Below are 10796 nucleotides of genomic sequence, written 5' to 3' on the forward strand. Positions count from 1 at the left end.
GCAGGGGGGAATTGGGGGGGATTGGGGGTTTGGGGTGAGTGGAAACGCTGAAATCTTGGGATCAGTTCCCTCCCAATGCCCTAAAACCCTGAAATGCTGGATCAGATCCCTCACAACGCCCCAAAATCCTCAGGATGAGATCCTGCCAAATGCCCCAAAATCCTCAGGATCAGATCCTGCCCAATGCCCCAAAACCTTTGGGATCAGTTCCCTCCAAATGCTCCAAAACCCTTGGGACTGGATCCCTCCCAATGCCATAAACTCCTGAAATCCTGGATCAGATCCCTCCCAACACCTCAAAACCCTTGGGACTGGATCCCTCTCAATGCCATAAAACCCTGAAATCCTGAATCAGTTCTCTCCCAATGCCCCAAAACCCTTGGGATCAGATCTCTCCCAATGCCCTAAAATCCTGAAATCCTGGATCAGTTCTCTCCCAATGCCCCAAAACCCTCAGAATCAAATCCTTCCCAATGCCCCAAAACCCTCAGGATCAGATCCTGCCCAATGCCCTAAACTCCTGAAATCCTGATCAGATCCCTCCTAACACCCCAAAACCCTTGGGACTGGATCCCTCTCAATGCCGTAAAACCCTGAAATCCTGATCAGATCCCTCCCAATACCCCAAACCCCTCAGGATCAAACCCCAAACCCCTCGGGATCAGATCCCAACACCCCAAAACCCTTAGGATCAGATACCTCCCAACACCCCAAACCCCTCAGGGTCAGATCCCAGCACCCCAAACCCCTCGGGATCAGATCCCAACACCCCAAAACCCTTAGGATCAGATACCTCCCAACACCCCAAACCCCTCAGGGTCAGATCCCAGCACCCCAAACCCCTCGGGATCAGATCCCAACACCCCAAACCCCTCAGGATCAGATACCTCCCAACACCCCAAACCCCTCAGGGTCAGATCCCAGCACCCCAAACCACTCAGGATCAAACCCCCAAACCCCAAACCCCTCAGGGTCAGATCCCAACACCCCAAACCCCCTGGGATCAACCCCCCAAACCCCAAAAACTCCTTGGGATCAAACCCCAAACTGCTCGGGATCAGATCCCAACACCCCAAACCACTCAGGATCAAACCCCCAAACCCCAAACCCCTCAGGGTCAGATCCCAACACCCCAAACCCCCTGGGATCAACCCCCCAAACCCCAAAAACCCCTTGGGATCAAACTCCAAACCCCTCGGGATCAGATCCCAACACCCCAAACCCCTCGGGATCAGATCCCAACACCCCAAACCACTCAGGATCAAACCCCCAAACCCCAAACCCCTCAGGGTCAGATCCCAACACCCCAAACCCCCTGGGATCAACCCCCCAAACCCCAAAAACCCCTTGGGATCAAACTCCAAACCCCTCGGGATCAGATCCCAACACCCCAAACCCCTCGGGATCAACCCCCCAAACCCCTCGGGATCAGATCCCAACACCCCAAACCCCCTGGGATCAACCCCCCAAACCCCAAAAACCCCTTGGGATCAAACTCCAAACCCCTCGGGATCAGATCCCAACACCCCAAACCCCCTGGGATCAACCCCCCAAACCCCAAAAACTCCTTGGGATCAAACCCCAAACCCCAAACCCTTTGGGATCAAACCCCAAACCCCTCGGGATCAGATCCCAACACCCCAAACCACTCAGGATCAAACCCCCAAACCCCAAACCCCTCAGGGTCAGATCCCAACACCCCAAACCCCTCGGGATCAACCCCCCAAACCCCAAAAACTCCTTGGGATCAAACCCCAAACTGCTCGGGATCAGATCCCAACACCCCAAACCCCTCGGGATCAGATCCCAACACCCCAAACCACTCAGGATCAAACCCCCAAACCCCAAACCCCTCAGGGTCAGATCCCAACACCCCAAACCCCCTGGGATCAACCCCCCAAACCCCAAAAACCCCTTGGGATCAAACTCCAAACCCCTCGGGATCAGATCCCAACACCCCAAACCCCTCGGGATCAGATCCCAACACCCCAAACCACTCAGGATCAAACCCCCAAACCCCAAACCCCTCAGGGTCAGATCCCAACACCCCAAACCCCCTGGGATCAACCCCCCAAACCCCAAAAACCCCTTGGGATCAAACTCCAAACCCCTCGGGATCAGATCCCAACACCCCAAACCCCTCGGGATCAACCCCCCAAACCCCTCGGGATCAGATCCCAACACCCCAAACCCCCTGGGATCAACCCCCCAAACCCCAAAAACCCCTTGGGATCAAACTCCAAACCCCTCGGGATCAGATCCCAACACCCCAAACCCCCTGGGATCAACCCCCCAAACCCCAAAAACTCCTTGGGATCAAACCCCAAACCCCAAACCCTTTGGGATCAAACCCCAAACCCCTCGGGATCAGATCCCAACACCCCAAACCACTCAGGATCAAACCCCCAAACCCCAAACCCCTCAGGGTCAGATCCCAACACCCCAAACCCCTCGGGATCAACCCCCCAAACCCCAAAAACTCCTTGGGATCAAACCCCAAACTGCTCGGGATCAGATCCCAACACCCCAAACCCCTCGGGATCAGATCCCAACACCCCAAACCACTCAGGATCAAACCCCCAAACCCCAAACCCCTCAGGGTCAGATCCCAACACCCCAAACCCCCTGGGATCAACCCCCCAAACCCCAAAAACCCCTTGGGATCAAACTCCAAACCCCTCGGGATCAGATCCCAACACCCCAAACCCCTCGGGATCAGATCCCAACACCCCAAACCACTCAGGATCAAACCCCCAAACCCCAAACCCCTCAGGGTCAGATCCCAACACCCCAAACCCCCTGGGATCAACCCCCCAAACCCCAAAAACCCCTTGGGATCAAACTCCAAACCCCTCGGGATCAGATCCCAACACCCCAAACCCCTCGGGATCAACCCCCCAAACCCCTCGGGATCAGATCCCAACACCCCAAACCCCCTGGGATCAACCCCCCAAACCCCAAAAACCCCTTGGGATCAAACTCCAAACCCCTCGGGATCAGATCCCAACACCCCAAACCCCCTGGGATCAACCCCCCAAACCCCAAAAACTCCTTGGGATCAAACCCCAAACCCCAAACCCTTTGGGATCAAACCCCAAACCCCTCGGGATCAGATCCCAACACCCCAAACCACTCAGGATCAAACCCCCAAACCCCAAACCCCTCAGGGTCAGATCCCAACACCCCAAACCCCTCGGGATCAACCCCCCAAACCCCAAAAACTCCTTGGGATCAAACCCCAAACTGCTCGGGATCAGATCCCAACACCCCAAACCCCTCGGGATCAGATCCCAACACCCCAAACCACTCAGGATCAAACCCCCAAACCCCAAACCCCTCAGGGTCAGATCCCAACACCCCAAACCCCCTGGGATCAACCCCCCAAACCCCAAAAACCCCTTGGGATCAAACTCCAAACCCCTCGGGATCAGATCCCAACACCCCAAACCCCTCGGGATCAGATCCCAACACCCCAAACCACTCAGGATCAAACCCCCAAACCCCAAACCCCTCAGGGTCAGATCCCAACACCCCAAACCCCCTAGTCTGTGGTACTGCTGTAATGTGTGACCTACACTGCTTCCCCAAATCCTACAGACTTTTACCATTGATGGAAGCCTTTTATTTGGTCTGTGGTATTGTAAGTGTGTGGTCTACACTGCTCCCCTAAATCCTACAAACTTTTACCATTGATGGATGCCTTTTCCTTGGAAGGGACAAACGACTTTCCAACGTGCAAGACACACAAACACACACACAAAATTTAAGAAGGAGTAAATAATGCAATACAATCATTATAAAAGGATTGGCCAATAGCAGAACTTAAAATCACACTGCAGAATCTCTGCTGGTTTTTGCTTTTCCAGCTTGGCTGTTGTCCATCACAGAAGCAATAAACAGAGGCATCTTCAGGTCACTTCATTCTCTTTGCCACATCCAAATAAGCGTATTCAATCTCCTGGTCAGCAGGGCACGTGTTTGTGAATTCATCTCTTGCATATGCATTTTTCAAGTATCTGGAAATCCCTGTCATTTCAGGTGGGAAGTGAAAATTTCGGTATTTTTTTGCAACGACCTTTCGTTAAAAGAAAAAAGGATAAAGAAGAAAAACATCATTACACACACAATCTGCAAAAAAACCCAAACGTCCCAAGCCTACTCTTTATGCCCATTTTTCATTTCCAGCATGTGAGTCTGGTGTTGTTGGTGACTAAGGGGAAAGAAGAGGCAAAGACATAAAAAGAAGATATGGGGTGGAGAAAGTTGCTGAACTCCCTATAAAGGATTTGTTTTGTGCCTGTATCTCTATTTCTGTCTGTATCTTGCTAAAGATGTGCAAAGCCATGTGGACCAGTAAAACAAACTGGAAGAGGTACAGGTTAACCCAGCAAACTTAAGCCAGAATGAACAAAATAAACCTGCAGAAATAAACTGGCCCACACTTGAAAACCTTCACAGAAACAGAAAAAATATTAATTAAAAGCCTTAATTTCAAATGATCAGGGAAGACAACTCTTGGCTGAGCCCTGATGCCTGCCTGCAGACAGCAGGGGTGATGTGGCAGTGTGACATTGCTCCTGTGTCCCTCTCCAGACATGCCCCTGACCCGAGGGGATTCTCCCCCGTGCTGGCCCTGGCTGCCTCCCAGGGTTTGCCATGCCTGAGTGTGGGAGAGGGCTCATCCCTGGCTCATCCCTGGCTGCTGTCTGCAGTGGGATCAGCCAGGAGATGGCCGGGCAAAGTTCTCACTTGTGGAGGTGTTGGAAAGAGATTGGATCCCCTCTTCCTGTGACAGAGCAGGAGTCTAACAGGAAACTTCCTGAAGTGACCTTGTTGTTTGAAAACCAGTGAAATTCCAGTGTGGTCATTTCTCTTCCAGAGCTTTGCAGAGTAGAATCACGGAATCACAGAATGGTTTGGGTTGGAAGGGACCTTAAAGATTCTCGTGTTCCACCCCTGCCATGGCAGGGACACCTTCCCCTGTCCCAGGCTGCTCCAGCCCCAGTGTCCAACCTGGCCTTGGGCACTGCCAGGGATCCAAGGCAGCCCCAGCTGCTCTGGGCACCCTGTGCCAGGGAGGAACTCCTTCCCAATACCTTATTTAACCCTTCTCTCCTTCAACTCAAGGCCATTTCCCCTTGTCATGTCACGCCATGTCCTTGTGGAAAACCCCTCTCCAGCCTTCTGGGCTGTGACAACACCAGTCCCAGGCCACTGGAGCTGTTCAGATGTGTGTGGATGCTCCACAGTCCTGCAAGAGGAGGCTGGGAGCCTTGCCTGGGAGGCACTGGGTGGAGGCCACCCTGTCAGAATTGGAAATTAAATACAGGAGAGACAAAAATTGGGATGGACAATACGAGGTAACCTTCCTTGGCTGTGGTCATGCGCACTTTGCTTGTGAAACTCAGATGAGAACTGCCCTGAATCCAGCACTCATCTCATCCCTGTGGCTGGGAGAAGCTCAGCCACTGCAGTCACAGCACAGATACGGAACAGCTCTTCCAGACCTGCAGCCATCAAACTGAGGATCACCCTGGCTGTGCTGTAAGGAAACGGCCTCAGTGTCCCTGGCCGTGCCCCCAGAAGGATCCCTCTGCCATCTAGTGTTGGAAGCCAGAGCACAGGGAATATCCTCTGCCTGTCCTGAGAAGTCCTGACCCCCAGGAGAACACTGCTTTTAATCTTCCTGCATGGAGAAAGCTTCCAAGACTCTGGGATGAATTGGAAGCTGTGTGTGTGAAATAGACAGTAGGAGAGTTTATCACAGGGTGAAACACTCAGAGGTTTGGGGTTTTAGGATGGAGGTGGATGGGAGACAAGTTGGAGGATTTGGGGCATTGTCTGATCTGCTTCTTGTTCTTCATCTGCTCCATTTTCTGCAGTGTTGGAGGCACAGGGTGGTTGGTTAGAAAGAGCCACAATCAGATGTTGTGTGAACAGACAAATAATTCGTTATTGGTAGAAAGGTAGAAATAAAATATGTTCTAAAAGTTAACTGAACAAAATAGGTTTAAAAGACCTTCAAGCTCTGTGTCTTGTGACTTTTGGTGTCTTCCTCTTTGTAATCTAAGTCTGAGATGCAGAGGTGTACTAAACTATTGATAAAAGAAAAATAAACAACAACCTGAAGATCCAAAAGTCCTGTCCATCTCTCAATCCTAGCACAAAACTTTTTAAGGTTCTTTTTAAGGTTCTCCCCTCCAAGGGAATTTTTTGATGGGGGGTTTCTACAATCTAGAAAAGGATTTCAGCTGCTTCTCTCCAGGAGGCTAAAAAAGCAAATGCAAACCTTGATAATGTGGAGCTTTGGTAGGAGGTTGCAATCTGCTAAAGTGAGCTCATCTCCATCCAGGAATTTCCGGCTGGAAGCAGTGATCTCCTCCGTGCTGTAAGCATCGATTTCATCAGGCAAGGGGCTATTTAAATAGTTGTCCAGCTTCTTCAGGGCTTTAAGCAAAGATTTTTCCAAATCTGGGTTAAGACAATAAAAAGATCATTCAAGCCTGTACCAAGGTCCCTGTGACACCAAGCGACTCCTGCATCCTGTCTCCTGGCACCAGCCCAGACATCTGGCTGTGCCAGCTCCTGCAATTCCTTGATCCTAGGCTTAAACCTTAATGCTGGGATAAGGGCTCTAAGGAGCTAAAGGGAGTTCTGGGAAAAACCATCCTGGGGCTGTGTTACCAGGAATGGCTCCTCAAACCCCTCTGTGGGGCGGGGTTTGGCACCATGGCCAGGCCCTGACTTCACACTGACTCCTGCCCTGGGGCCAGTGCTTGCCCAAGGCAGGCAGCACAGCTGGAGTGACAACAGCAGGACCCTGGGATGCCACTTTGGGGTGTTCAAAGCCAGGCAGGGCAGCACAGCTGGAGTGACAACAGCAGGACCCTGGGATGCCACTTTGGGGTGTTCAAAGCCAACCCAAGGAACAGAGAGCTGAAGGACAGAGACAGAATCCTGGAATGGTTTGGGGTGGGAGGAACCTCAAAGCCCATCCAGGGCCACCCCTGCCATGGCAGGGACACCTTCCACTGTCCCAGGCTGCTCCAAGCCCCATCCAGCCCGGACTTGGGCACTGCCAGGGATGGGGAGACCACAACCAACCTGTGCCAGGGCCTCACCACCCTCACAGGAAAGGATTTTTCCCCAATATTTCATCTCACCCTGCCTTCCTCCAGCCTAGGGCCATTCATGGTGGTCATGAGGGTTCTGCTTTAGGGATGTGCCAATGGCTGGAGTCCTCTTAATTTATGGAAAGAGGGAATCCCTCCCTTCCAGCGGGCTGGGCTTTTGGCAGAGCTGTGGGGAAGGTGCAGCCTCACAGACCCCAGATCTGAAGGAGTGAGGAGAGGCTGGAACTGGTGTATCTGTATCAGTATCTGCTTTCACCAACTCTTGGAATCCTCCACTAAAGAAGGATTTCCACAGATTTCCAAAGCTTTAACCCTCTGGAATATCACTTCAACCTGAGCTGGAAATGGGACATCTCCAGCAGTGTCCTACAACTGCACAGGTCTGGTTCCTCCCTCCCAGGGCTGATGACAGCACTGCAGCACCTACTTTCATTTGCATCTTTTCTCGGGTTCTTTATAAATGCAGAGAATTTTGCAAAGACGTCATTTCCTGCAGAGTTCGACTCGGGGTGCTTCGGTGCAAGTTTGGGATACCTGAGAAGTTCAGAGAAACAAAAAGAAGTGACCCAATTATCCTTTATTTTTGTCTCCACTAATTAATACACTTTTATTTGTAGGGTGACCACATAGAGCCACACAGGACTCAAAGGGAACTTAAACTAAATCCTAAACTGAAAATCACTTATTTTAAATGCTACCTAAATAATCTTTTCCTGATTTTTATTGCTGCAAGCACTGCCCAAACACCCCAGGGTGTCTCCCAGGCTTTCTCCTCCAGAGGTGAGGCTGCCTGGTAGGTGGATCCTGCCATAAGGAGGAGTGCAGGGAAAATCCCCACTCTCAGGAGCTGCTGTTCCTCTCGGGCTCCTGGCCCAGCCCACTGAGGCCATCAGCAGCTGGCAGCAGCCATTCCAGGAGCTGGAGCTGCCAGGGATGGAGAAAAATGGAAAAAAAGTGCAGGCAAGCAGCTGCTTCCCTGGTTTAAGTTAAGTTTGGCTGCTTGAGAAGGGAGCACAGGGAGAGGACTGATACCCCAGAGGAGAAAAGGTCTCTGGGGTAGGGGACACAGTGCTGGGACAACGGAGGGACAGAGGGGTTTGGGTGAGGTGGGAAGAGCTGCTGGGGTGGGGGAGGACAAATCCAAAACTCAGACCCTCATGTGGACCCCCGTGGACACTCAAAGAGCCCCAGCACTGAGGTGTTCACTGCCCTCAGCTTCACAGAATCCCAGAATCACCAGGTTGGAAAACACCTTCAGACCATCCAGTGCCACCATCCCCACCCCAAACCATGTCCCCAGGGCCACATCCAGATGACTGGAACCCTTCCAGAGATGATGATCCACTCTGGGCAACTTATTCCAATGCCTGACCACTCTTGAATGGAAAACATCTTTCCAATCTCCAATCTGAACCTCCCTTGGCATAACTTGAGGCCATTTCCTCAAGGACATGACCTGGGCCGTGGCAGAAGAGCCCGACCCCACCTCACAGCAGTGTCCTTCAGGTGGTTTTAGAGAGCAGCAAGGTCACCCTGAGCTTCCACCTGCCTGCACCCGGGAAGCACAATGATCTGTGTGGTGTGAAGAGGGGGGAGCCTCAGACGAGGCCAGGTCAGAGCAGGGAACAGGTCAGGTTTCCCCAGGATGGATTCCATGCCCCGGGAATGACCCAGCAGCGAGCTCGGGATGAAGGACAGCAGTGGGAACAGCACAGCCGTGACCTGGGGACAGCCTGGGGACACCCCAGTGACATTCCAGCTCTGATTCAGAGTCCCCCTGAGCTGGAGCAGCCCCTGGGATCCCCCCTGCAGCCCTGAGGGGTCGGGAATGCGGTACCGGGGCGGCGCCAGCTTCTCCTCCAGGAACTCCTCGATCTTGTTGACATCGGTCTTCACCTCCCCATCAAAGGTCATGAACGGGGGGTTGGTGCCCGGGGCCAGGTTCTGCAGGTCTGCAGGTTTTCTGGAAAAGAAAAAGCCATAAAAAGTCCCTCTCCCTCCTTTTTAGGAGGCACTAGAAGGGGCTTTAAGGTCTCCTCAGAGCTGCTTCTTCTCCAGGCTGGACACACTCAGCTCTCCCAGCCTGGCAGAAAAGAGTCACCATTTAAAATCCCTGTTTTGGGAAAGTGGTGCTACACAGTTAAAAGGTCAGAATTAAAAATGACAATCTCACCTTTTCAGATCCACGGTCGTGACATTAAAAATGACACCTTTGAGCCACAGGATCATAAAGAGGCGCTGAGAGAACGGGCAGTTCCCAATACTTTCCCCATCACTGCCGGCCTACAATTGGAAAAATTATAAATTATAAACACATTTGTGTGTAAATCACAGCAGTCCCTCCAGAGGAAACAGCCTCCACCTCATTTGTCTATGTGTTCATAAATCTGCACGAGTCACTGCAAGATTAAAATGAGTTAAATCAGTTTATGGCCACAGGAAAGGAACAGGGAAATAATTACCAGCCTAAACAGAGATATGATGTCTAAAGCACTGAAGGGAACAAGCAGAATAAATCAATTAATTTTGAATTTCAACCTGAAGGGCTCTGGGAGCCCTGGAGAAGGTGGCCATGGAAGTGCTGCTCTCAGGTAATTTATGTTGCAATTTATTAAGAGGCTTTGTTAAAAGGAGGAAAAGTCTTGCAGAGGTGCTGCTGAGTGAGACTTGGTGTCACACTGCAAGAGATCAGGGGTCTCATTTTTAAGCCCTTCACATGATTCTCCTAAAGCACAGCTTTAAAATTGAGATTAAATCAGGGGCAGAAGTATTAAAACCCAAGTGTCTCACAGTTAATAGGTTAATTCATTAGGATTTGCAGTCCTTATAACCCAACAAGACACACAAATCAAACCAGTTCTGTTTGTCCTTTTCCCCTCGCTCAGTGCTATCAAACAAATCTCAAATACATCAAAAACTCCTCCATAAACACACACTGCACAGTGCCCACCTTCACAAAGAGCTCAGTGCTATCAAACCTCAAATATATCAAAAACTCCTCCATAAACAACCACACACTGCACAGTGCTCACCTTCACAAAGAGCTCAGTGCTATCAAACCTCAAATATATCAAAAACTCCTCCATAAACAACCACACACTGCACAGTGCTCACCTTCACAAAGAGCTCAGTGCTATCAAACAAATCCAAATGTATCAAAAACTCCTCCATAAACACACACTGCACAGTGCTCACCTTCACAAAGAGCTCAGTGCTATCAAACAAATCTCAAATACAGCAAAAAGTCCTCCTGAATTTTGGTTTTGTTTTTTTTTTTTTTTTTTTTTTTTTTTTTTTTTTTTTTAACAAACACTGCCCAGTGCTCACCTTCACGAAGAGCTCGATGGCTGGAAGAAAGGGCCTGGCCTGGGGCAGGCAGGAGCTGGAGGGATGCATGGCAAGGGCTGGATAAATTGTCTGGTTCTCCCTGTGAACCTGAGGAACCTCCCTGGACAAATCCCTGTGTTCTCTTCCCCACAACCACTGGGAAAAGCAGGAGTGCCTCCAGCACTGCCAGGGGGTGAGAATTCTCAAAAATGCTGGGCCAGCTGCACTGCTGGCTTAGAAAAGCCTTGTTTGTGTCAGGAAAGCCTTGTTTTGTAGGTGGCAAAGCTGAGAGCTGCTCAAAAGTTGCCATTGTGGTTTTCCTCCCACTCTGAGCAG

At 51.1% G+C, this 10796-nt stretch overlaps 1 protein-coding gene across 1 annotated transcript; it reads right to left on the reverse strand.

Moving 5' to 3' along the window:
- Positions 1–3739: 3739 nt before the first annotated feature.
- On the reverse strand, positions 3740–10577 carry LOC121363734 (chloride intracellular channel protein 6-like). The gene is made up of 6 exons (XM_041486354.1): positions 10461–10577; positions 9307–9416; positions 8971–9096; positions 7561–7667; positions 6290–6471; positions 3740–4075 (listed from the first exon to the last, which is right to left on the reverse strand). The coding sequence occupies exons 1-6, from the start codon at positions 10527–10529 to the stop codon at positions 3914–3916; spliced, it is 756 nt and encodes a 251-aa protein (XP_041342288.1). The 5' UTR covers positions 10530–10577; the 3' UTR covers positions 3740–3913.
- Positions 10578–10796: the final 219 nt, after the last annotated feature.

Source organism: Pyrgilauda ruficollis, unplaced genomic scaffold (genome assembly GCF_017590135.1).
Source record: "Pyrgilauda ruficollis isolate IOZ18807 unplaced genomic scaffold, ASM1759013v1 scaffold751, whole genome shotgun sequence".
Lineage (NCBI taxonomy): Eukaryota > Metazoa > Chordata > Aves > Passeriformes > Passeridae > Pyrgilauda > Pyrgilauda ruficollis.